At 39.1% G+C, this 27,981-nt stretch overlaps 1 protein-coding gene across 4 annotated transcripts in view; it reads right to left on the reverse strand.

Moving 5' to 3' along the window:
* Nucleotides 1-21,344, reverse strand: part of LOC124789884 (chromodomain-helicase-DNA-binding protein Mi-2 homolog) — a 176,816-nt gene extending 155,472 nt beyond the window's left edge. For 3 of the 4 annotated variants that reach the window (XR_007016184.1, XR_007016182.1, XM_047257401.1), the window contains exons 1-6: nucleotides 21,174-21,344; nucleotides 20,520-20,623; nucleotides 18,234-18,365; nucleotides 17,650-17,779; nucleotides 6,807-6,952; nucleotides 5,677-5,829 (exon numbers count right to left, since the gene is read on the reverse strand). Coding sequence is in view for 1 of the 4 variants with exons in the window: in XM_047257401.1 (XP_047113357.1) it covers nucleotides 5,677-5,829; nucleotides 6,807-6,952; nucleotides 17,650-17,779; nucleotides 18,234-18,365; nucleotides 20,520-20,623; nucleotides 21,174-21,210 (702 nt within the window). In the remaining 3 variants the exon portion in view is untranslated. The remainder of the gene's footprint in view (nucleotides 1-5,676; nucleotides 5,830-6,806; nucleotides 6,953-17,649; nucleotides 17,780-18,233; nucleotides 18,366-20,519; nucleotides 20,624-21,173) is intronic. The other variant, XR_007016183.1, reaches the window with a different exon arrangement.
* Between the last annotated feature and the right edge of the window lie 6,637 nt (nucleotides 21,345-27,981).

Genomic DNA, 27,981 nt, shown 5'->3' on the forward strand with positions numbered 1-27,981 from the left:
AAAGGGGATGCTGGCAAACCTTATGGATGATAGTGTAGTAAACAGCTGCACATTTTTTAGGGTTGAAGTCAGCTGAAGGTACCGTATTTACTCGAATCTGAGCCACACTTTTTTTCCGGTTTTTGTAATCCAAAAAACCGCCTGCAGCTTAGAATCGAGTGCAAAGTAAGCGGAAGTTTTGAAAAATGTTGGTAGGTGCCGCCACAACTAACTTCTGCTGTCGAATATATGTAGCACCACACAGGCATGCTTTGCAGGCACAAAGATAAATACTGGCGCCAAAACGTCTGCATCAGTAAATAAATTTAAAAAAAAGTTGGAAGACGAACTTTTTTTCCTCTGCCCCGAGTTTCGACCACTGCGTTTTCATACATTATCCATCGAAGTAGATACAAATTCCTTATTGTTCATCTTCGAATGTTGCAGCGTTTCAATGTACTACGAAAATCCGATTGGCGAGACTGTTCAGGGATGTTTGTCAATACGGCCAACTCCACGTTCTGAGTTTTTTCCTACCTATGAGCAGAGATGTTTGCTAATAGGAACTTTTATGAATTGTGAATCACATGCAGTATTCTCTTCACCATAAGAATAATACGAATATAAACATTTTGCCATGTATTCTTTTGTGTTTGCTGCATCTCATTTAAATCCTTTCTGCCTAATAAACTACGAAACTAGAGTGAGACAACAGCAAACGCGGAAGATTATATATATCATGTCATGTTTATATTCGTATTATTCTTATGCCTAATAGTGATACAGTCAGAAATGAAGCACGGCAATTGACTAGATTTTTAAATCTAAGACGACTCTAATTTTTGTGGAGAATGTAATGTACTAAAGAGGCGTCTGCAAAGATTTTCAAACGGAGAAAAATTTTCGCTAAACTCTCGTTCAGAACATCTTCTATCATACGCAGTCTATTGTTTGGTTCTTGTTGATCATTATCAAAGAAAGCAGCAGTGTAAGTAACAATAAATAGCAGTCTCGTGCCATTGTTTCGCTAATGAGACGATTCCACTTTTTTTTTTTTTTAATTGTAAGTGGCAGTAGCACACACAAAACCAAGCCATGCCGCGAGCGGCGATAGGCCGTGAACACTCATTATCAGAATGCGACAAACAACGCATGACACAGTACAGTAATGCATCTTCAGCTTAGAGTGACGTCAACACCTATAACACCTTCACATATCAGATCAAAGAAAAATAAGCAGTCAATTCAAACCAGACGGAGCGCCTGACACATAGCAATTGCTACCTGGTAAAGTTTAACTGCTAAGCTTATGACTCGAACCAAACTACTGTAGCTGTATCATCATTCATTCGACCTAAATTGTGTCTCATATTACAATGGACCAACTTTGTTTCGATTTGGAGGTGCGGCCGAAAACTTTTCTCTCCCCTTGAATTTCGAGTCTAAAATTTCAGGTGCGGCTTAGATTCGGGAAAATTTTTTTTCCTGGATTTCGAGTCTCATTTTTCAGGTGCGGCTTAGATTAGAGTGCGGCTTAGATTCGAGTAAATACGGTATTGCTGACTAAAGGAAGTGTGTCTAAAGAAGTAACCACCTATAAAAAAAAATCAGGCAACGAAGTAATGAAGGAATAGCACATTTTATAAAAATGTAAGATGTGTCAGAGATGAAGTTAGTGAACTGCTTCGTGATATTGACTGATATTATTGATATATCAGAGCACCAAATAAACAATGTGACAATTCAAGGCTTCCTATACCAGGACACAGATTAACTGGCTATTTTTCAATGGGCTCTTTGCAGATTTGGGGAATGGCCATGTACATGAAAAATGGTATTTCATTTGAATCTATTGAAGTATCAAAGCACAGCAATGAACAGATAATTATCTACATATCCCCTAACTCCAATTTCAGGACATTTCTGCTTAAGCTAAACAGTTCTTTGTTCACTTTATAGAAACTACCAGAAGTTAGTTGTGTGTGGTGACTAATATTAGTTTTAAAGGCAATTGTGCATGGAAAAGAATGTTGGAAGATCTTGCAGATTCATATCATCTGATGCAGACACTATTCTTTCCAACCAGCAACTATAGACAACATTTTCATTCTTTCTTCATTACTAGAGGCACATTCTGTTAGTAAAAGAGTAAATGGCCTTTCATACCATAATGCACAAATTTTAACATCAAAAAGAATTTGAGCACACACAGATACTAAATACAACCATGCAATATTTAAAAATGTTAATCCAGTGGCAACAGAGACTTCTTTAAATCTCATTAAAGAGAAAGAGTGGCAGGAAGTTTACAGTGTAGGTAACATAGAAGACAAACATAATGCATAATTCTCATGCTTTATGAAACCTGCTTTCCATTAGAATGTTTAAAACAGGATACTGTCACTAACGGGCAACCTTGATTGCTGACTAACGGGGTAAGGATATCGGGTAAAACAAAGTGGGAATTGTATCGAAATATGAGGGAGAGAAACAACTGAGCTCCGGTAGTCCATTACACAGAGTACTATCAGGCGCTTAAAAATGTTTTTCATTTTGTATGCAAATGGAACAACTAATCGTGAGAATAAAATTAATTCCACATGCTTAGTCATGAAGGAAGTGTCTGGCCAACAGTCAGATACATGAACAGTATTTAACAATCACTTTCTGAATTAGCAGAAGAATTAAATAAAAACTTACTTTCTACAAGCAATTATAGAACTCTTATAAATGGCTTTCCACGACTTATCTAAAATAAAATTCAGCCAGATGGACAAGGGGGAGACTGAGTCAACGTTTAAATTGCTGAAGACTCCTAGGTGTAATGGGGTATCTAGCAGGACAGTTCTGTGCTGCATTTGTTAGCCCACTACTTTGCAATTTTTCCTTTAGGAAAGGTAAGTTTCCTGAATGATTAAAGAACTTCACAGTAAAACTGCTTTATACAAAGGAAAAAGGGATAATACACAAAATTTTGGACCTATTTCTATGTGATCAGTGTTTGCAAATGTTACTGAAAAGGCTCGACTCGTAAGGGTAACTGAAGATTCTAATAGACATAATATGCTGCCGCATGTACACTTTTTAGTTCAGAAGAGGCTTTGTAGTGAAGGATATGCGCAAAACAGGCAATATATCAAATACTGCTGTTCAAGACGTAAGTTCATGGCTTGCAGAAAATAAATTGATGCTAAATCACAGTAAGCCAGTCAGCAGTTTCTAGTAAACAATGCAACTAAAACTCACCGGTTACACAGAACGGGCATATAATTACAGAGTCGGAACAGTTGAAATTTCTGGCTGGTCAGAGAGATAATAAACTGTCACCGAAAGGCCATGTTCGGAACCTGTTAAAAACTGATAGCTACTATGTTTACTATTACAACAGTATTTGTAATTTGTGAGCGTCCAACCAAAAATTAGTGTACTTTGCATATTTTTATTCAGTTATGACATACAGCACTATATTCTGATGCAACTCTTCTGTTCACAAAGAGTATTACTGGGTCACAAATGGGCAACTCGAGCAGTATACAGTGTAAGTCAGTTAACTTTTTGTTGACCCTTGTTCAGGAGTCTGGGAATCCTGCACTGCAAATCTCTGGTTACATCTACCAGGAGTGAGACAGGCTAAGCAGCGAAGCTGCTGTTCCTGTGTGGACCTCAAGAACTATTTTTTGGCCTCACGGTTAGGATTGGCCTATGGGAGCGGCCGCGTGGGGCGGACGCTTCGTCAAAAGTGTCATTAGGGGATAGGAATCCTGACATTAACCTTTCGATATTTATTTTCTTTTATGTGCTTTGTTGTTAACATTATGAGTTTGTTCCCAAGAATTAGTGGCTTTCACTCAATTAATACTTTGAATAAATCCAATATGCATTTGGGTCACACTTCTGCGACTGGTGCAGGAAGATGTGCAGTATTCTGGTGCATCAATTTTCAATAAGCTACCACAAGAATTAAAAAAATAGCAGTAATTGTAAAACATTCGTCTATGCTGGATAATTTCCTTGGTAATATATACTCGCAGCTTGTCATCTGCACAAGATTAGTCTAGGGAGATTTGCTCCTCAACTTTGTTCTATTGAATGAGAAGTTTAACATAAAATAAATGAATAAACTAGAATTTCACAATGCTCTGAACAATGATATGGACCTCCCACTTCTCTCTATGAACAATGAACTAGTTAATAACAATACATAAACAACATTCTTCGGATTAAGGCTATAAACCAATGTAAAATGGAATAAGCACTCAAACAAAATTGAGCAAGGCTTGCTAATCTACTCAATAAAATTCTGCCATAGCGAGAAAACAGCACAAAGAGCATATAATGACTACTTTATTTTCATTTTGAATATGGGGTCACGTTTTGAGGAAACTGCCAAACACCTAACAGCATACTCAAATTGCAAAATGGAGCCATTAGAATCACGTCTAAACGCAAACACAGGGACTCCTGTAAGGCCCCACTTATTTACGTTACGGAAACCCTTATATTCTAAAAACCAATCTAATAAGTAGTGACAGTAGACTGCAAAAATTGTGGTATTCATGAGCACTTTATCAGGCAAAACAAAAACTTACCTGTGATTCAAATGAACACATCCCTATGCCAATATTGTACTTTCGACATGGGAGTCAAACTTTTTAACAAACTCCCCAAATAAAAAGCAAACACTGTTGTCAAAGCCATTAATTTTTCAAAGCTGCAGTTTTTACTCTGCTGGAGAATATTTAATGTAGGATGCGTACTTACAAATATTTAAATGTATGAAGTATATTATTTGTAGTTCTACATGAAAATCATTTCCATCTTTATAAATATGAAATTACTTTCTCAATGTCTTATGCATAAGCTGCTTTTGTAGACAGCAGGACCAATAAAAATTAAATACAATACAAAGTAAATGCATGTTAACTGATTTCTTTTCACCAAATGGTGCAATTTTATTTATCACCATTTGTCAGTTCCTGCAGTGCTAACAACAGCTGTAGGTCAATACCTATAAAGGAGAGGGAAGGGGAAAAAATGGGGGAAGAATTGGAAAACACTTCACACTACAACACACTTGATGCAACAATGTCTGAAGATCTCAAAGAAAAATGACAAACTAGCAGTAGTCAACAAATATTTTATTATGACTTCCTACAGATAAACTGCCCTGATGAGAAGAAGCAAGTAAGAAGAATATCACTATTTTCCTATTTTGACTGCATCTATCCATCAGCCCAAAACAGCTTAGCCTGACACACAACCTAAGAGCATTATATGATGCCCCTTTTTCACCTTAACAACTGTGATATAATCACTGTAGTAAATGTGTGGGAATAGATACTATATGCACCACTGAAGCCTACATTACTCCCTGCCTTTATTTATTTATTTTCTTAAAAGAATGTTGAAATGAGAAGCCTAGGTACTAGACAACGATGAGCTGAAAAAGAAATGCTAGAATCAAGAGGCAGGCTACAGTGACAAGAGGAATGTTGTGTGTACTTCGGAATCACACTATTAGATGATGCAAGTTTCGATATATGTTTAATGCTGCAGTGGCCCAAGATCCACCAGGCATACTCACAATACACACTAAAATCACCATGCTCACCAATTTTTACTCTTTAATTACTTTTCATCTGGTGACAGCTATAAAATACTCTTCAGGACTAAATTACATGGGTCATAAAAACTAACCTTTGACGTTTCCTTAGACGTTCTCGAACGGCTTGGTTTCCGGCTGTAGCTTTCATCCGACACAGATTCCTGTTCCTGTTCTGTGTTGGGATTAATGTTTGTAAAATCTCTCCACTTCGCTGCAACCAACATCATTAATTTGGACATTGGCACCTGAAATTTGACCAATAATGAAGTAACTACAAAATGTATTCACAACAACAATTTCAAATGTAATACACACACAAAAAGTATCAAGATATCCAAGTAACTTTCCCGTTGCTGCTACAACTACTAAAGTGGAATCACGAATGATGGCGGTCGAATTTGGGTTTGTTCCGCACACCTATGCCACGCATTGACCTACAGCCAATGAGCGCTCGAAAGTGTACTCAGTACTCTGCTGTAAATGTTGTATGCTGTCTGACTATTTCACTTGAGCTTATAGAGTTATTTAGTGAATTTTTATTCCATTTGTTGGGAGTTGTCATGATTGATGGTAGTGGTACGTAATTAATTCTACACAAGCAAGCAAGGGACATAATTTGTGGGATACATGCTTTTACAATGCGCAAAGCACGTGTTTGTGCGTACTGCAACTGTCGCTTGGAACTGGCAACAACGCAATCCCCATCCTTGTCTTTACCTGCGCCAACTGGCATCATTTGAGGCTCTGACTGTACCACCACCGCCACCACCCTATTTGTTCACTGGAAGTATTATTCAATTCTTCTTTAAATGTACTACAGGAGGGAAGAGGAATTTAGAAACCGGATAAAATTTATAATGGCTGCCATAATTTGAAAGATTAACTGAATTTATTGTTTGTTGACAGAGTTATGTTGACTAACAGCGAACATTATCATTGAATAACTTTTTGTTCTGGATATAGTGCATATTCTATGCAAGATTAAATGACATTAACATTATCCATACTGTCTGGCAATGCTGCTACCCCTCAATCACAGTTCTCAGTCACAAACTTATTCAGTAACTCCATGATTGAGTAAATGACTGACTGAGGAACTGGTTTTCCATCATTTCATTTCCACATTATCTGCAGTACGCAAAACAGAATTTAATAATCCATTAGAATTGCATATGCCTGACATAAGAAAAAAAAAAGACTGACAATTCACAAGAAATTTTACCTTGGGATTTTCCTTCGTAAGTAACGGCCGCACATGCTGCTGGAACAACTTATAAGTAGTCAGATTCTGGAAATCTGCCTCTGTGTATTCTACATCAACGTCTGTCAAACCAAATGTTTCACACACTTCCTCCACAGTAGGCATTCCTGTAACAGTTGATTTAAGTACCACAGGGTTTTAAAAGGCTCCTCAATCCTCCCAAAAAAAGTGACACCATTATTACATATTCCCTGCACAGATATGAGTGTTGCTGAAAGAAACATTGATTATTTTTATTACTATTTTGGACTGCAGATGTGCATACTGTGTATCCAATACACAAAACTAGCCCGCAGTGCCAAAAAGCTAGCTTGCAGTACTAAAAACTTATTGAAACATGGAAAAAAGGGTGTTTAGGGAGTAACTATGATATACTGATGGTTCCTGCATGGGAAAGACCAAAAGAAACTCAAAGAAAGACTAACATTTTTACTTGAAATGCAATGACACTTTACAAATGGATAAGATGATTCGAAAACCCAATTCTGAATGTATCAACATTTTTCATTGCCTGGCTCATAGTCACTGTCCTATTTTCATGCTCTTAACTCAATACAAGGAATTACTACCATCTTCCAGGGGATATTCATTCCGTGTCAATAATACAAACAAAATTCCAACTGCAGTCATCCCTAACAATAGCCTTTTCAATGCAGCTATTGACCTGGCAAGTTTGCATGTGATACCTGTGTTAAAAATATAGGGTGATTCATCCAACTTTCAAGAATACAAGCACTGGAAACTCTTTACAGACCAAAAGATGTAATAGGAGTGGTGTGTTTACATACCAAAAAGCTAGTACCAATTCTGTATGGCACTCTTAATTCAGTATTGGAAAGAAAAAAAAAAGCTCTTAAAATTTTCACAGACATTGAACAACATGGACATTATAACAGGAAGTTAGTGCACCGATCAGGAAAAGTTATTGCATAACTAGGCTCTGCCCACTGAAAGTGACTTTGTAAAAGTACATTTACCAAGAGTACACTCAAATATACATTGGTTGGCAAAACAAGTGATGCACCCAGAAGGTAAGAAGAAAATGAAATGGAACGTCACTGGCAAAGAATTTGGCAAATGTAAGCCTATTTATAAGTACGACATTGTACCCACCCTGTTTGGGATGGTTGGGAAGGGTGTCAAAGCCAGTGAATCCTCTCCTGAGGCAAGCTGGCCTTCAACTGCTGCAGCTGCTCCTTTCTATCATGGATATTGGTACTGGGACAGAGCTGATGTCCAAGCTGGTCACACACGTGTTCTACTTTAGCACAGATGTGAAGATCTTGCTGGCCACAGGAGTACCTCAACATCACACACAGTTCATTGAGACATCTGCCACATGTGGTCACAAATTTTCCTGTTGACAAACAGTACCACGATACTGTTGCATGAAACTTAACACAAGAGCATGCAAGATGTCCGTGAAGAGCTGCTGTGCCATCACAGTTTCCTCAACGACCTGAAGTAATATCTGATGGTTCCCCACACCTTAATGCCAAGAGTTAAATTGTTGTGCTTCTCCAAGACATTAGGTGAATGGCACCTCTCCTCAGGTCACTCCCATGCTCACTGGTCATGGTCACCTGTAGAATGCAGAACGGAGATTCATTGCTTCATACAGCGCAGCACCATTCACAAGCAGTCCGTGCTTTCCGATCACAGAATCATACCAAGTGCAGCGTTAGTGTAGTATTGTTAATAGCAGCCTACACTTGGGTTAGTAATTCCCCAATTCAACTGCTGTCAGTCTGGTGTGGGGTGACAACAGAATTTCGTGGGGACTACATTACTTATTTTCAGATGGCAGGTGCGCATGTGAAGGGTTTACAATGTGCCTGGTGCACCAAATGGCAATCCTCCCATGTAGTGCTCAAACATGGTAAACCACAGCTTTGACAATTAGTATGCCTGCCCTCACATTCCCATGCAGTCCACCATTGAGACAGATGCCGCACACATCTGGATATTGCACAATTCATTAAGCCAGCCACATGGAGATTCACAATGAGGCCTCCTTAAAGTTGATAACACTGTCGTGAGTATGTGGCATAGCTGTGTCCTTCACAGTGCTCATTCAACTTTTAACATAACACACCAGGTCTGGTAACAACACTAAACATCAATAACACTCATGAACTCTGGTGGCTATTCTGTCATTGACAATTGCAACTCTTAATCATGTCTTCTCAGTGCTTCACTTTTTCTGTCAGGCAGTTTAGTTTAGTGGACAGAGCTCTAACATAAAGGTAGTGAGAAACACGAAGTTATTGTCTCTCTTCATTTTATCATCACTTTCAGCCATTGGTATGATGAGGTTATGAACTCTTTTAGAGCTGCATGTAACATTGTGTGGACAATATGATACACTCCCAAACCTCCCCCACACAGCAGATTAGTAGGGCCAGTAATGAACTGTTTAAGAAGCTCAGGGTTTGTCAGCTGCTGTATATTCATCAGCTCCTATTGTAATTAATGTGGGAGAGTGAATTTTCAGAAAACCTTTTTGAAATCCAAAATCTCCGATGACTGATATGATCTCTCCTTTGACCTGACTGTTTTCACATTCCAAAGATTCAGCTTATTCAATGCTGTTTCATCACTTCCCTCCTTACGCTAACGAGCTTTCATTCTTGGTCTGCTCTGTCCCTCTTCTAAGACTAGGGACCTATTAGGTAGCATCACAGTATGGTCGAGTGTGTTACATCAAATATAAAAAGTACCAGAATCATCAAACAGATCCTATGCCACTTTATAATGGTGCACAGTATCTAGTGACAGTACAACTTTGCCAATTGCTGCTAATTTTATCATCAGGCTTACGAAGATTTTTAAGCACTTAGATCTTACCCAAGACTACTGGGAATATAGCTCTACCTAAATGTTTAGTGAAGCTGTTCAGTGCTCAGTGGCCTAGAGGACCACAAATATAGTTTCAGAGATCCCACTGCCATATGCGACTTCCTCCAGTTGGCTACACACATGATCCTAGCCCAAGGCCTATCAAACAGTTGATTATATTTCTGTCACCAATAGATGTTGAGGTAGGAATCGTGGAAAAGGCCCTTTTACACTCGCGGCATTTTGGAATATATTGGTAGTGCATGCTATTGCACGCATACTGATGTTTTATGTCGTCAAATTATAGGGCACTATTCGACCCATGGTATAATTCAATAAATCATAGCACGCATACTGATGTTTTATGTCGTCAAATTATAGGGCACTATTCGACCCATGGTATAATTCAATAAATCACACTCAACAGTGTGTGGAGTGCTGCTTTGGGTGTAAATTTTATGCGCAGGAGAAATTTGGTCCAAGCTGTAAAATTATTTTTGCGTTGTTTCAATTTCACATAAGTAAACTATCAAAATTTACTGACCCATAAAATTCTTTCCAAATGAGTGACATAACCTGCTGTGGCAGAGGAAAGAAGGAAACCATCGGAATAATGTTATCAGAGCACAAAAAACTGTGAATAACCTTCTGTTTAAAATAGAAGACTGCTTGAAAAGTGGGCTATTAGCTGCCTCATATTACATTCCTCTGCATCTTCAAAAAAATTTCCCATATACTTTATCGTGTGAACAAATTTGGGTCCTTTTATGCTGCAACAGATGGAGACAGTGGCAGTGGGAAAGAGATGGAAAAGTAATAAATGTTGTAAGATATTAGACACTGGTTGTGGTATAGAAAGAGCGAAGGAGACAACGGCAGTGTGACAACAGATTGGTTGGTTGATTTGGGGGGAGGGGACCAAACAGCAAGGCATTGGTCCCATTGGATTAGGGAAGGATGGCAGCCATGCCTTTTTGAAGGAATCATCCCAGCACTTGCCTGAAGCGATCTAGGGAAATCATGGAAAACCTGAATCAGAATGGCTGGACGCAGGTTTGAACTGTCGTCATCCCGAAATCCAGTGGTGAAAGGTGAAGATGGAGACCGCGGCAGGGGAACATAGTTGACAGTGTTAGGGAAAGAGATGGAGAAAGTGCCAGTGGGAGAAGAAGCAGAAAGTGGATGTCGGTTGAGATCCAGGAATGAGAGAGAGAGACTTAAAGATGACAATGAGTTAGGCTCAATGAGTGAGTGAGGTTGGGCAAGCAGGAATGGATGAGTGTGAGTGACTTGTAGCAAAGGACTAGCAGGTGTGAACGAGTTACAGTTTAAGGAACTTGTGCAAGAGAGGTGAGTTGGATGTTAACATGATTATGAAACTGTTCAAGTCTCAAAATTGTTGGGAAAATTTATTGAAGGTGCTGAGGAATGTAGAATGTTGCTCCCAATTGCTATCTGTTATGAAATTGTAGGTCAGTAGGAAATGACAATGTTTTAGTACCACAAACAAAAATAAATTATTGCAATACACTTTTGCAAAGGCACAATAACTATTTATTGGAGTACAACAGTTATATAAAATTGACTGAAATGTGCTGGAAGGCCTTTAATGAGAATACATTACAAGTATTTCATTCTAAATCTTCCAGCGAAATAATCACTTTCTTTCTCTTCCAAAGTTACGAGGTGGAGAGCATAACTTCAGCACCAACCACCATCAGTAGTAAACCTTGGTTCTAGATATTAATCACCTCACATGACATTAACCACAGCAAAATCACTACAGTAAATATGTTGGGGCAAGACTGCCCATGGCTGTCTTCTCATTTCAATAATTTGTATCTTCTGTTGTGTACTACAATATTTTACTGAAAAAATTTGTGGTGAATGTCCACTCCAGTTGCAGTTATCTCTCTTATTGTATTGGGAAGTACTAAGAGTTGGCTTCAACACATTAAGTATGTTTATTACCGATAGTCAGTGACAATAAGCACTGGTATGCCCTTTTAAGTTTCCTTTCAATTATCCTGTTTCTATGAGAATGTTTATTGAACAGTGTTTATGACGTCAGTTTGCAGCTGAACAATGTATTGTTACTGCAATGAATCTTTCGCTTTGCAGAGGAATGTGTACAGATTTCAAAGCTTCCTGTTGGATTAAAACCATGTCCTGATGCAACACAGTTTTAATCTGCCCTGGAGCTTCAAATGAATTGTTAACCTTTAAAAAGAAATTTCACATGGACCACACGATGCACGGTCCACAAGATGACTCTGCACCTCAATGTGTCATTGTGAATAGACAGTGATGGTGCAGCTTCTTACAGTGCTCTACTGGTATATGGGGGATTACAGTGAGCCTCGCAAAGACAGCATACAGCAATCCGATTCTTTTATTTTTTATGTAACTTTTTATATTTATGATAAATGAACTTCAGAAGTCAAATATTGACCTCTGTAAGTAGTTTGACGCAACATCAAAAAATCTACACAAATATTCTGAGTGGTGTCAATAATGTAAAGCAAATTCAATTATTCGACAGGCCATGTGGCTCTAGGGTAGAAGGCTCGCCAGACGAGCAGTTTGGCTTCAATTCCTGGCTGATCCAAATTTTTAAAGTGCACGTTCTGCAAGCTTTTACATGAAGCCTAAAATACATGTCAAACTTCTCTGGAGCAGTCTGAGATAAAGGCAGACAGATTAGTGTTACAGAAATTGCTCTTAGAGAGAATACGAAATTAAAAATGGAAAGAGAAGTCACGCTACAAGCTTCACTATTCTTGGTATCTCTTGAGATACTTTTCTAATCTCTGAGATGTTAAAATAATGACAGTATGTGTATGCGTAAACACAACATATCCAAATCTCTTTCCACTGATGACGCTGTTATTAGCTTAAATGCAGACGAAGTTTTCCATTTGGTATACAGTGTAACCACACTTTTATGTTCCGATGTTAATGTTTTCCCCACTGATTAAGGAATGTTTTCGCTCTTTGTCCACAATGTCAATTCACACCTGATTGTGTGTTAACATTAGTAATTTTCCTGTGATTTACATATTATGAAACAATGTTTGTGGAGAAAAGAAACTGATTTAACTGATACAGAATGACCCTGGCATTGCACTTACTTTCAAGTAATATTTACACACATTACACAATTAAGTTTCTTGTCACTAGGGCACTCTACTCAAAAGATATGAATCGCTAGAAGTCTGAACAATTTGTGCTCTTTCTCCTGCTGCCACCAAGCTCTACTCAACGTGGCAACTTATGAGAAGAACTACGTTTTGAATAATGACTGATCACAACAGTATTGAAACTGTCTCTACTGCAGAAGCGTAACTTCGTGAACATGACACCTCGAAAGCATATTTTACAAGTTACATTGTTTGGCCACTTGTAGTACTAGTTGACACCTTCGCACTATTTGTGTGGCTCAAACATTTCTATTTTAAATAACGAAACAATGCACCAGTTACCTATTTTTTCATTCTTAGCAAAATGTGTTTCGAGAATTTATATTCATGTAAGTATGTAACATGAGTGATGGTTCGCATGCATGCATCTCTCTCTCTCTGTCTGTGTGTGTGTGTGTGTGTGTGTGTGTGTGTGTGTGTGTGTGTGTGTGTGTGTGTGTGTGAGACGCAGGGGGGGGGGGGGGGGTCATGCATAATGGGGGAGGCACAATACCTTATGACCTTAAAAAGATAAAAAGATGACTTCAGTGCAAGGGCAATGTGAACACACAAAATATTATGTAAATAATTGCACTTGGCAATTCTTGAAAAGTGTTGTGCTACGGATGACAAAATATGTAGCTGGTGCAGTGTTGTCATCCTTAAATAATTAATGACACGACTGCAGGCTTTCAAAAACATCAATTATGATGAATGAAATTAAGTCCAATGTTTCTGCTTTCCAGGCAGTTACCAGTTCCAATACAAAATTCAGATAACGTTTACTGGACAATAAAGAAGACCCTGATGAGTATTTTGATGCCTGTTATGCACAAATACAGTACATAAACCACACAAATGGAAAGACAGATCATACACTCAACTTTTACTGCTTCAAGAAAACTATTTCTCACATTTTACTCCATTTTTGAGGCATCTTGAAAAGTGTAAAAGTGGGGTTTCACTGTAATAATTTTATAGTAAAATAATACACACCAAGCATATCAAAAAGAATGCGGTACAAAATAATTATATAGTCACAGAATCAGTTTATGAGTTTTTTTAATGCAGGCCAGTTGAAGGCAATGAGTGGATAAACAGCAAAGAAACTTTTAAAGCAAAAACTGTTTTAAAACGAAGGGGTGCTGTGTGAGCACTATGTACGTGCAATAACTACAGTGAAACCCCGCTTTTACACTTTTCAAGGGACTTAAAAAAAATGGTCTAAAAAGCAGGAAATAATGTTTTAAGCTGTAAAAGTTACGTATAAGATAACCCCTCACATTTTCACACTTCATGTATAATATATGTACATAATAGGCACCAAAATACTTGTCAGGGACTTTTTCATTAAATGTTTATTATTTAATACAAACCACTGATGATACTGGAACTGATAACTGTCTGGGAAGTAGCAACGTTTGACTCAATTTCATACGTCATAATCGATGTTTTTGAATGCCTGCAGCTGTCATTCACTATTTAAATAATGAAATACTGCACATGTTACATGCTTTTTCATGCTTAGCATGACGTGTTTCAAGAATATTTTCCTCGTTGTCAAGTGCAAATATGTATATAAGTATTTTGTGTGGTGTTTGAAGATGTGTTATTCCGAGTCTCTTGCACTGTAGTCATCTTTTTGAGTTTATCAAGTACTACGCCTCCCCAGTTAAGTGGAAAACCACACACATGCAAAGTATCACTCACATTGTTTCTGTAACACCACAAAAAATACATATGTAAATATTGCACTTGAGAACAAGAATAAACTCTTGTAACATGTTTTCCTCAGCATGAAAAAAAGAAATACATAACTAGTACTGTGCTTAAACTAAAAACATTTGAGCAACACGAAGAGAATGAGGGTGTCAACCAGTGCTACAACTGGCCAAACGCTGAAACAAGCTAAATATGGTTCGACAGACTTGTTAAGATGATCACAACAATCAAGAAATGGTGTATGCACAGTAGAGACAGTCTGGAAAATGGTTGCAATTGATCATGATATCTTTATTCGAATGAATGTAGTTACTCCCATCAGCCACCACACCAAGTAGAGCTGGGCAGCGGCAAGAGATACAGCACAAATTGTTTTTAACTTTTACGCATTTACCAGGTTAAATCCCCTGAGTAGAATGCCCTAGTATCAAGAAACTTAAGCACATAATATTTGTAAACATTACTGGATGGCCAACATCATGCCCGAGTCACATTTTTATGTAACACATAAATTGCAGGAAAATTATAAATATGTAGGTGCAAAAACAGGTGCTAATTAACATTGTGGACATAGGAAATTTGATGGGTACAATAAAAAAATACTATAAATGGTGGGAAAATGTAAATTCTGGAAACGTAAAAGCAGGGTTATACGGTATAAGATAAATGGGAAAAAACCAAATGGATCAGACTGTACTAAAAGCCACTACTGAAATCCCTTTTACATGATCTCAATTGACTATGCGGAACAACTGCATCTACTGCAGCAACCCTGGCATTTTATTCCTGTACTGAGTCTCATCTGGTTTGAGTAGTGGTATCAAAACTGCCACTGTTGAGAGAGCTATCTGCTGTACAGTTTGGCATCTGAATGGTGGAAGTGAGATGAGGGACTATTCTTTTTCTGGAAAAAGTCAGCACAGTCTATAGATCATTGACATCATACATACACCCACATCATTGTTGGTTGCTAATTTACACGCAAACGCGAAAGGTACACGAACTTTGAGTAGTCAATTTTGAGCAGGACGCCACTCATGTAAAATGGGCTTCAGATGCTTGATAATGAAATGAAGGTGGCCAGGACCTCTACCAAAGCAAATGGACGGTAGACGAATTAATATGTACTGTGCTAGATCCCAAGGTATAAGAAAAAGACAGAAAGCAGCGTAATGGACAATGTTATACAGGGGAAAGGAAGAAGGCGGTAGGTGCTGCAAAAAATATTGCTGCTCCACTTCGAGCTTCCTCTACCGCTTCATTCTGTTTGCTAAAGAGGAACATACAACACTCAAGGAATGGCTGTATATAAGCTTTCTTTATGGCTCACTTACATTCCTACTAAATTTCTCAATGAATATAAGCCATATGCTTGATTTCGCAGCAATTAAGTTTGTAAGTCCACTCCAGTTTAAGTAATTGTGGAAAATAATCCCTAACTGTTTGACTGCTGTGATTGAGCATCATCTTACTGAATTTGTTAACCATTTTGATGCAACAGAAAGACTCTTTGCTTTCTGTGCCGAGGCTGCTTTTATTATGGTTGTACGGCCTGCCAAATGCTGGTGCCTGTGCTGAGAGCCGGCATTCTGGCCGAAATGGAATACTTACCATTCAAATTTCTGAAAACTACTATGTGAACAAATTTGCTTTTTGCATATCTTACAGTCTGATATCTGCACTCGATAAAGCACTGAATTTCTTTTCGTTATCCGCCCTGCTTACTGTGCAGCAACAAATTAAGTAAAACATTGCACAAAATTTTAAAGAGTTCGCAGCAGTAAAAACGCACTGTGTGAAGTTTGCATATGGTTTGTTTCAGCTTATACATTACAGTGAATGAAATAAGGCAAGATAACACAATTTTACTTACAACTATTTGATTTCAATCCCGAGCTATATATCCGAAGGACGGTAGTATGTGATGTGCTCATTCACGTCCTTGCATCATCTTATCTCAAATGATTAAAGATATGTAAGCGAGGTTTTCTTCAAATGATAGCATGCAATGAGGCATATACGTTGTATGATACGCACTCCGAACTTTTTTATTCAGTGAAATACAAAAGTAGCTCATCCACAGCAGTGAGAGGTTGGCAGCTCAAGACGCATTCAAATGCCCACAGCAGAGTACCAAACTCCAAGCAGTGCACATAGTGTATCATGTAAACACATCCACAGAAGCGACAGGGTTAATGAGGCAGTTAGAAAAGGTAGTTACAACCAAAAAGTTTAACTAAACTGAATTACTAGCAGTAGCAGGTAAGAAGTAAAAAAACATTCATTCGAATGTTTACTGATATGCATAGTAGAGAAAAAATTACATTGAAATAACCAAGTCATACTTCGATATTTGAGTGACATGCCCAGCAGCTGTTTCATCTATTGAGGTAATGGAGTATACAACATTTCGCAAGCTATTCCAGTTTATGATGGAAATCCCCAGGCAATGGAAGACTGCCAACATAGAATGTAGTTTTGAGGTATGGAAAGTAGTAAAGTTATGGAAAGTAGTAAAGTTAATGCAGGAGTCAATCTTGTTTCCATATTCCTGACGTATTCTCAGCAAGTTACTTCACAATCAATGACACTTGTAAACAACCACAGCATAAAATGTATAATAAATAACTTGCAAATCATGCAGAAAATATAGAAATATTGAGGTAACTGATAGCAGTATTTTTCTACCACAATATTTTAGCACAAAGTCCTTCCCCTGAATATAAAAAATACACCTAAAGATGGCCAGAGGACTTTCAGGTACCTTCCTACGTCATCGCTTCAGTGCAGTAAGTATTTCACCCATTATTTCATCGAAGTCAAATGAGTTTTACACACACCTACCACTAGAAGGTTTATAGTATAATTACCAGATTTTAAACATCACATAACAGTTGTGTAGACATTAGTTTAGCACGCAAACAATTTGTTTTTGAATATGTAACTGCTTAAACTAGTTAATGTTAGATAATTTTTAAGACTGTTTAATATATGGAATAGAAGTTAGCTTCAAAAACAACAATCTTACTTTTCATGAGGAAATTCCTTACAGAATTATGTCTTACCAGAATTAGAGTCCTGGACGAGAGGAGTGGGAGTATGTTTCGGCGTGCTACGAGATTTACGTGACTTGCGGTTACCACTGAAATCAGAGTCATTGCCACCACCTTCTTCATCATATCCATAGTCACTTTCCTGTGAAAAGAAAAAGGAAATGATTTTTTCAAACACTATAAAATTTGTCTAGAAACCTTCTGAATTATTAAGGCTGAGTTCTTAAATCGCAGTGACTCAATACTGCCCTCTCATTTTAAAGAAAATGTGCTCCAGGTTTTTTTTTCTTTTTAACATATTCATGACAACCATTTCATTTACTGTGTAGTCTTGTTTTTCTGACACATTACACATACTAGAAGACGCCCTTCAATATGAATCTATTGGAACACAGATCACATTTAATCTAATCCAGTGCTAGAAGTTGTCTATGAAATGAATCTTATGAACTGTTCTACTGTTTAAATCAGCCAATACTTGGGTCCAGCCTTTCCAAACTCCAAGAATGGAACTTATTCTTGAAATTCCTGGGGGGAAGGGAGGGGGTGGTAGGAGTAGGAAGGGCGTTAAATTAGATAACATATTTTAATAATACCTCGCCACTATCAGCTTTTTTCTTCTTTTTCTTTTTCTTCCCCTTCTTGTCTTCTCCTTTGGCTTTTCTCTTCTTTCCTTTCTTTCGTTTATTGCGACCATCTTCTGGCTCATACTCATCGTCTTCTTCCTGCTTTGGATCATACAGATGGACACAAAACATTAAATAAATAAAAACTAAGCACTCACAATAACAGAAAAGTGACAATACTACAAAGCAAGCATTTAACAGAAGTAACTGGCTTGTTACCACCATAGCAAAATGAGCAGGGCCTATGAGGAATAAGTGTTAGTTGTTTAAATGAATACATCTAATATTAAACTAAATAGCTAAATGCATAATTTCATTACAAACCAGTAGCAATACTTCTGGTGATAACAGTAAAATACAAATGACAGGGGAGTCTATCTTCTGTAGTTTCTGTGCCCAATTCACTAATGATAACTATTAGCTCATTATTAGGGTTAACTTTCAATTAAGAAAGACGTTTAGCTAGTCCCATTAATGGGAAGAGTGAAACTGTTGAAAATTTTGTTAGCTAGAGCATGATACATGTGTGTACCAACCAATTCATACGTAACTAACTATGTCAAATGATGACTCAAAACTACCCATTTAGACATACATCTAGAATGACCGACGTAACAACTTTTGGGTCAAGTTAAGGTCTCACAAATTATAAAACTAGCCTCACACTGGAATGAGAACAAAACTACACCCTTATAACAGTTTCGAGCTGTGTCATTTGATTATCAGAGAAAATTTATTAAACTTTAAAAATATACCCAACAATAATACATTACCACAGACAAATTATTCCAAAGTAATATGTTATTAATTCCAACAATTAGTGGTGAGTGCAGGCAGCAGTCTTATCAGTTTAAAGAGTGGGAACCAAATGTTCACAACTGGCTATTTTTAACATCACAATTCTTTCAACACCATGTTTAAAGTACTTCTTTTCATCTATGTACATACTCCACAAGCCACTGTGGAGTGCATGGCAGGAAGTACTTTGCACCACTGACAGTCATTTCCACTTCACAAATAACATCAGCAATTCTCATATGGCAATTTATTAATTCCTTGGCTAACACTGGAATGCCATATAGGCCCTAGTTCTGGATATGTGGTCCTTCACACAGCTTGCATATCTAATGTGTGTTACACAATATCAATATTCAAATGTCAGAAAACGAATATGCAGACACACCCATACCACAATGTGATGTTCAGAAGAATGGTATAATACTTCTTTCTCTGTGTGGTCACAGACACACAAACAGTTCACACGAGATGCATTTTCACATATGGACAGGACGATGGTACATTATGCCAAGATACTTTTCTTAACATTTTCTTGACAAACATGAAATGGCACAGATGCTAATACAACTGTTGACACCTAAACAAAGACGTCTTCATGCATGCCAATGGAAGACTTTTCTATAGAAAAAAGTGATTCTTTGATTAGAACTGTGAGTGAAAGAGCTACAACCCACATACTAATTTATCAAATTAAGAAATTTCTTACAGATTTCCATCATGCTGTACTAAGACAAATCTCTTGACAACTGTACTCTACCACCTTGCAGTCAGTCTTATACCAGTATCTGTATACTCTAATCACCAAAGGTCTATCACATGATGCAACTGGACATAAAATTCTTGTGACACATGGTGGTTTTCTATTTCCCCCACAATATAAGCTGCACCATGCTACACTATTGTGTAAGAACAGTTATTAAATACCTAGTGAATATGAAGGGGAAATATACCCTTCCAGAAATTATTTCTATAATATTTACAAGTATTTTTCACATACACATTTAACAATACCTAACACTGATATTTATAGGAGAACTATTAACTTACAGCTGTAAAATTTTAATTAATCTAGCTACATAGCATCATGTTTTATGCAACTGGATTTCTTATTTCCTCTGTGTTGGGCCTGATATGAGAGTAGTTTACTATTTATACAACTGGAAAACAAACAGGGAGCAACAATGCCAACTTTGTTTAAGGGTAAGTGGTGATTCAGGAAAGAAGGAATATTTTACAACTACTTATGTTCAGTCCACAAACTCTACAACTATGCAATGATGGGCTTAGTCTTCCGAAATAGTGTATGAAAGTTCTGTTGTGGCAATTTCTTTCCACTGATCAAGTTAATTTCACAGAATTTGAAAAGTAAATATGTTCTACTGAAGTGACATGCCATGTTAACAGATGAACATATTCGAACTGTCCAAGTAATAAGTAAAATAAACATGCTGTCCTTACCCCTCCTTGTGGTCCTTCCTCTGATTCTGGTGAGTTTTCCTCAGTTGTACCTTCAGGGCGTGAGGTACTTGCACTTGCTTCCTCCCCAACTTCGTCATCACCGCCTAGATTAAAGAACAACAAATGCCCTTTTCGAAACAGTAACGAAATTCATAATCGCAATGTAGTTAAACATATTCTTGTCCAACTGTGAAACACACAACACTTTTTATACACTCTAGAAGACTACATGACTTCAAGCTCTTTCGTATGAAAAGTTATTAATTTTTTTGGAAACTGTTAGAATTCCTTTCTACAAGTAAAAATAAAAATGTTTTCATATTTTGCGAAAATAGTTTATTAATTTCTTTGATAGCCTCCATTTTGTTAAGGACGCAACAGAAGCCCGCGCGGCTGTCAGAAAAATAATGTCCCCCTCCCCCTAACTTGATCACACATTTTACATTCTTCTCTGTCACTTAATAACTTCAATGTAAGCATGCATCTGAAGCATTACGAGATGTCAACAGACAATTTGCGAACGCAATGCCGTCCTTTCTAGCAGTATTATCATCAAGTCGAACGATAACCTCACAACATGATTTTGTAGTCCCGCTTCCGAGTCCTATGTCGACGATGCGATCTCCCAAAACACAAAAGCGTGACAAAACTTACCGGCGAAAGACTCGTCTTCAACTTCATCTGATGCCATGTTCAACCTAATACGAACTAGAAACCGGAGTTATGTGCTTTTATTATCACAATTTTCGAAAAATACGAGGCATACAGTCATTTAAACAAATTTATCTGTGTACCACCGACACCACGCTTCAGCACCTTGAAGAAGCGAAGTATCGACTGTTCTGCGCATGCGCAGATAACCTCCGTTCTCGCCACAGAATTTGAGAATCCGTCAGCGCGGGAGAGACTCAGATTCGAAGCGTTTCAACACACAGTTTTATCACGTAGTATGTTATTTAACAGAGGGATTTAAGTTCCTAAAATGAAAATTGTATTTCGACCGTTAATTTTTTCACTGTAACGTGGTGTAGCATTTAGCTGTTAATTATATACATTATTCAAATTAAACTGCACACGTCGCTCACCCCAATTCACCCCCCGCCCGTTCCCCGCCGTCCGCGGCTACTCTTTTGCCTGGGCTAGGTCAAATATTGATTGATTTTGAGACAAAGTTGTTCACTGGCAATCCTTTGCCTGTTTGCGCTGCGCAGGTTGTCAGCAATAACAATAGCATATACAAAGAAGGACTACCCGTACAGCAGGCCCGCAAACTATGACTTCCCCAAAATGTTGTAAAGACATTTTTCCAAAGCGATTGCATAAGATTTTGAACTGGGTAAATAAAGAATTGCGTGTTTCAAGACATCCGTACCATCGTTTTTGTTTATATTTTGATCATACCATAAATTATATACCGGTGGAGGTAAAAAAGTCACGTGTGTTTTCGTAAATACCCACTTGTCTCCATGAACCATTGCCATCCACTCGCTGTTGTGGTAGGCAGATACCCCTTTTTCCTCCATTGATGATGGAGCTCCGTTGCGTTGGCTGTTGTCCTTGGGTGACGAAAACGTAGAAGATGGATTCTCTCTCTTTTTGTAATACACTGTTGTCCTATAAGAAGAACGAGAATGCTTCAAATGTCTTGGGCAGTGGCGTGTGTTGAGTAGCAGAGGTGTGCGAGCGAGACAAGTTACGCGGAAGATGTTCAAGCAAGCAGAATTTTTTTTTAGGAATGGTCCCGAACCGCAAACTGTAAACGGTATGTTCTACCTATTTTTATCCTCTAAGTTATATAACGCGAAACTCTGAGCGTGTACAGCAGTACGGTATTAATTTAGAAATAAACAGAAAAGATAGTTTGTCAATAATATGCCAAACTTGAGAATGTTTGCACAGTCTCAAACACAAAAACGAAGAAAACATGGCGGAACAAAATCGAAGAATGACAAAGACGACTTACTGCAATCGAAGGAATGCAATGATTAAGCTAAGGACGACGATGATAGATGTCATAGCAGAGGTACCTCGACAGAAAATATTTCATCAGAAGTTTTACGATGCTGCTCAAGTTATCCCTAGAACGCTTAGCAAAAAAGTGCAGTAACGTAATATTGTGCAATATTTAGTATGGTTCAAAATATTGGACGATCAAGACGTTGCTGGTCTACTTGGGAAAACTATAACAAGCGTCAACATTTCACATTTCACTCATGAAGATTTGAATTGAGGTCGCAAGACATAAATGACTATCAGAATTGTTCATATACTGATGACGAAACAGTCTCTGCGTTGCTGGAAACAGTTGCTCGTGTCAACGAAAACAAAACATTACACTGGAAGATGCATCTTGTATTTATTTGAAATTCAAAATGCACACGCAAAACTATTGTAAGCGAGAACTCTTAAGAATCATTCCAAATTTTATGTTTCCTTTCTGTTCATCTGCCCGAAGATCCTATAATACCGTCAATGATTTGTACATTTCGATTCACTCTGATATAAATGGTCAGCCTTCTTGTTCTAAATTCATTTTAGTGGGTAAAATCAACACTGAACACAAAGAAGCCAAAGACTGTACTTCACACAAGCACGTGAGACAAGGATACTGCCCATAGATGGCACAATATTTCTCAGTCAGTGCGATACATTTCAGACTTTTTTGATCTGTTACGTATCACTGCAAGACCTCTCAAAATAACCCGTACACATTCAATATTATTGCACATCCGGAAATACTGAGCAATAATATTGACCGCCTAGGCGGCACATTGGAGTAAGTTCAAATCGAAACAAAGAACACGACCAACAAAAACCGAAAAGGAAAGAAATAGAATATGAATGAAAACTCTTCTCGGAAATTAACAAGTCTGAAAGCAGGGGCTTCTGTCTGGAACCTGAGGCGTTCCATTATGACCCCATGAAAGAATGCAGACCAAGGTCTGCATGTGGACCGTGACGCAGACAACGTGAAAGTGTCGCCATCTGAAAATTGGACAAGTCATGTGCATTCTGTGGCGTTAAGATATTCAAAGGCAAGACACGGTGCACGTGTCGCTCGAGTGTAAAAGACGGCTTGCCAGCGGAAAAAGTGCCGTCACATATAGCTTAAGTAACTTCAAATTCGATCAAATTGCTGTTGTAGGTCTAAGCAATAGCAGTACCCAGTACATGCGACAAAAAAATTGTAAATTTAAAGGAATCGTGCTTTTTCACGTGGCAATAATACGTAGGGGTGATCACGAGTTGGCTGGCCCGAAACTTTATTCTGTTACAGCCCGCACAACAATACTCCCGATATACACTCCTGGAAATGGAAAAAAGAACACATTGACACCGGTGTGTCAGACCCACCATACTTGCTCCGGACACTACGAGAGGGCTGTACAAGCAATGATCACACGCACGGCACAGCGGACACACCAGGAACCGCGGTGTTGGCCGTCGAATGGCGCTAGCTGCGCAGCATTTGTGCACCGCCGCTGTCAGTGTCAGCCAGTTTTCCGTGGCATACGGAGCTCCATCGCAGTCTTTAACACTGGTAGCATGCCGCGACATCGTGGACGTGAACCGTATGTGCAGTTGACGGACTTTGAGCGAGGGCGTATAGTGGGCATGCGGGAGGCCGGGTGGACGTACCGCCGAATTGCTCAACACGTGGGGCGTGAGGTCTCCACAGTACATCGATGTTGTCGCCAGTGGTCGGCGGAAGGTGCACGTGCCCGTCGACCTGGGACCGGACCGCAGCGACGCACGGATGCACGCCAAGACCGTAGGATCCTACGCAGTGCCGTAGGGGACCGCACCGCCACTTCCCAGCAAATTAGGGACACTGTTGCTCCTGGGGTATCGGCGAGGACCATTCGCAACCGTCTCCATGAAGCTGGGCTACGGTCCCGCACACCGTTAGGCCGTCTTCCGCTCACGCCCCAACATCGTGCAGCCCGCCTCCAGTGGTGTCGCGACAGGCGTGAATGGAGGGACGAATGGAGACGTGTCGTCTTCAGCGATGAGAGTCGCTTCTGCCTTGGTGCCAATGATGGTCGTATGCGTGTTTGGCGCCGTGCAGGTGAGCGCCACAATCAGGACTGCATACGACCGAGGCACACAGGGCCAACACCCGGCATCATGGTGTGGGGAGCGATCTCCTACACTGGCCGTACACCACTGGTGATCGTCGAGGGGACACTGAATAGTGCACGGTACATCCAAACCGTCATCGAACCCATCGTTCTACCATTCCTAGACCGGCAAGGGAACTTGCTGTTCCAACAGGACAATGCACGTCCGCATGTATCCCGTGCCACCCAACGTGCTCTAGAAGGTGTAAGTCAACTACCCTGGCCAGCAAGATCTCCGGATCTGTCCCCCATTGAGCATGTTTGGGACTGGATGAAGCGTCGTCTCACGCGGTCTGCACGTCCAGCACGAACGCTGGTCCAACTGAGGCGCCAGGTGGAAATGGCATGGCAAGCCGTTCCACAGGACTACATCCAGCATCTCTACGATCGTCTCCATGGGAGAATAGCAGCCTGCATTGCTGCGAAAGGTGGATATACACTGTACTAGTGCCGACATTGTGCATGCTCTGTTGCCTGTGTCTATGTGCCTGTGGTTCTGTCAGTGTGATCATGTGATGTATCTGACCCCAGGAATGTGTCAATAAAGTTTCCCCTTCCTGGGACAATGAATTCACGGTGTTCTTATTTCAATTTCCAGGAGTGTAGTATATACGCAAGTGTTTTAAAGAAACCGTATGAAGAGTGACTGATGAAGAAAATATTTAACATTAACTAAAAAAGTTAACCTTTAATTCTGTCCAGGTGAAAATTGGTAAAGCAAAGAGTTATTTCACATCAGACAAATCATCAGGTTTTAGTTCGTCCTTTTTCGAGAACAAGTCCTGAACTTCTCATTTTGGGGCTAAAGTTCCCACATGGTGCAAGAAGGTAACACACTGAAGGTTCTCAATTCCTTGTGCTAGACTTTGATGAGAATATTTTGTGTAAAATAATACTACGTGAAAAATCGTCTTTTAAATGTCTATTGGACTATCGATGCTGCCGTACCATGCAGACACATACATAGGGCCTTTTTTGTGATGCTGTTTTCACAGTAACAATGTGTTCATTATTGCCTAGGGCCCAAAATAATATCGCTCTACAGCAGGATGTGCACTGAAATAAACCGTTTTGGGAGATTAATATGGTGTGCTGACTCGGAAACTGTATTTCTATCTTTGCCTTGTAAATACACTTAATCTGACGTCCATACTGAATAACTGAGATAAGAGAAGAACAAATAGTATATCATTGGGGACAGGACCTAATAATAGCAACATCTTGTGCGAGGTGCTGTAGGGAAGAGCGCTAGGGCTTTCTTCAAACCAGTCTCATCCTAAGAAACACGTTTCTTCTGATTTTCTCGCGCATGGTTATTGACAGATTTGGCATGATTAAAGTGAGCGTTTTCTAAAAGAATTTCGAATCGTGTAACCGAGGCGGGACTTTGATACCAGCACAGTATTCACCCAGTGAGATTTGGGAATTCGCCTAAAAACGACATCCAAGCTGACCCATACACGGGCCCTCGTTAACCTTTAACTAACGTAGAGGCAAACATGGGACACTAACAACGTGGTGCGGTCAATCTGACCTCTTACTTATAGGTGGGTGTAATGTTAACAATTTGAATCCCTCTTAAATTCTGTGTTCCGCGTATGGCAAAGTCTTTAATACAATGTAAATCAACATGAAAATACAAAACATTAACATTAAATAGTTATTAAGAAATTGGCATTCAGATATGTTTACTGCACAGAAACTAATACATTTGTGTGTTTTCCATAAGCTAATAACGAAATTAATGCTTCGATAAATTTTGTATTTCTTCTTGAACTGATGGAACAAACACGTTTTTAACCTGAAAAAATACTTCATGAAAAAATCAGAGTTCTCTAAATCAATTTTTCACAACAGTGCCGGCCGCGGTGGCCGAGCGGTTCTAGGCGCTTCAGTCCGAAACCGCGCGACTGCTACGGTCGCAGGTTCGAATCCTGCCTCGGGCATGGATGTGTGTGATGTTCTTAGGTTAGTTAGGTTTAAGTAGTTTTTAAGTTCTAGGGGACTGATGACCTCAGATGTTAAGTCCCATAGTGCTCAGAGCCATTTGAACCACAACAGTGCTTGCAGACCTGGGAATAGCACTGCATGCATATTAGTCTCTTGCAGGGTAGCAAACATGCGAAGTCTTCCTTTCCTTGCTGGCTGGGCAGATTCTGCACGTTTTCCTATTCCCAGGACCTAATTCTGCTTCCACTGCTTCTTCTGTTGGAGCATCGGGGCCTAAAATCCATCGGGTCATTTATTCGTAATTCCTTCGGAAGTCGTGGGTTCTGAGCTCGCTTTTGTTTATGTTTCAGCAGAAGACTACAGGCCAGCTCTTTCAGGAAGATACCTCTGTAGACAGGAGCTTCATCTGATCCACTCTTCTGAAGAACATACGCATTTACTGTTCTGATGTCCAATAAACGATAGAATAAACACATCGGCCAACGTCGAGTTCTTCGACTGAAGGAGTATATGGAGTCCTTTTTGTCCAGTTCATCGACACCTCCTTTAGCGGCGTTTTAGTACGATATTATGTCTGGTTTCTGAGAAATCCTCAGTGGGGCTATGCTGCATGGAAGAGACAAGAAGAACCGCTCTGTTTGTCTTTGGTACATGCGACAACAGAGTGGTGCCTTGCGTAAAACCGTACAAAGACGAACCAACTGGCCTATGATTATTTGGTTGGAAGGCTTGCGGAATCTCTCTTATTATTTTTTTAGAGTTGCAACAAAAGTCAATCCTCTTTTCCGGAACTCTTCTACAGCCTGTATTGAGCGGAACCAATTGTCAGCAGTAATGTTGCGATTACTGTCGTAGATTGGTTTACACAATCGCGACAGACTGTGTTGTTTCTTATCATTGTCCAGCGAAGTATCGCCACCAGAGCCTTTTCCAGTGTACATACACGCATTATAAAAGTAACTGGTCCTTGTATCACAGAAGGACATTATTTTTAAATCGAATTTACCAGGCTTCTTTAGCATGTAGACCACAAATGAGCATTTACCATGGAAGGTAACGAATTGCTAATCTACAGTAGCACATGTGCCTAAATTGAAATATTGTTGGGAATTTTCCACAATTTTTCTAAAGAGAAAAGAGGCTGCTGCCATTTTGCCAACTTTGAGACACTTTTCTAGTTCGAAAGTCATCTACCGTGAGCAGTTCAACAACATTAGGAAACGGTTCCTAGATATGACAAACTTTAAAATTTCCCGGCCTGAACCATCAATTACAAATATATAATTTACATTTTCGTGGTTGGATTTAAAGACAGAAGAATATATCAGAAGTCATAAAAAACCAAAAGTTTATCAAATGCAGGATCTGAAGTTCAGCTTTGCTTTAGTCAG

Source organism: Schistocerca piceifrons, chromosome 3 (genome assembly GCF_021461385.2).
Source record: "Schistocerca piceifrons isolate TAMUIC-IGC-003096 chromosome 3, iqSchPice1.1, whole genome shotgun sequence".
Lineage (NCBI taxonomy): Eukaryota > Metazoa > Arthropoda > Insecta > Orthoptera > Acrididae > Schistocerca > Schistocerca piceifrons.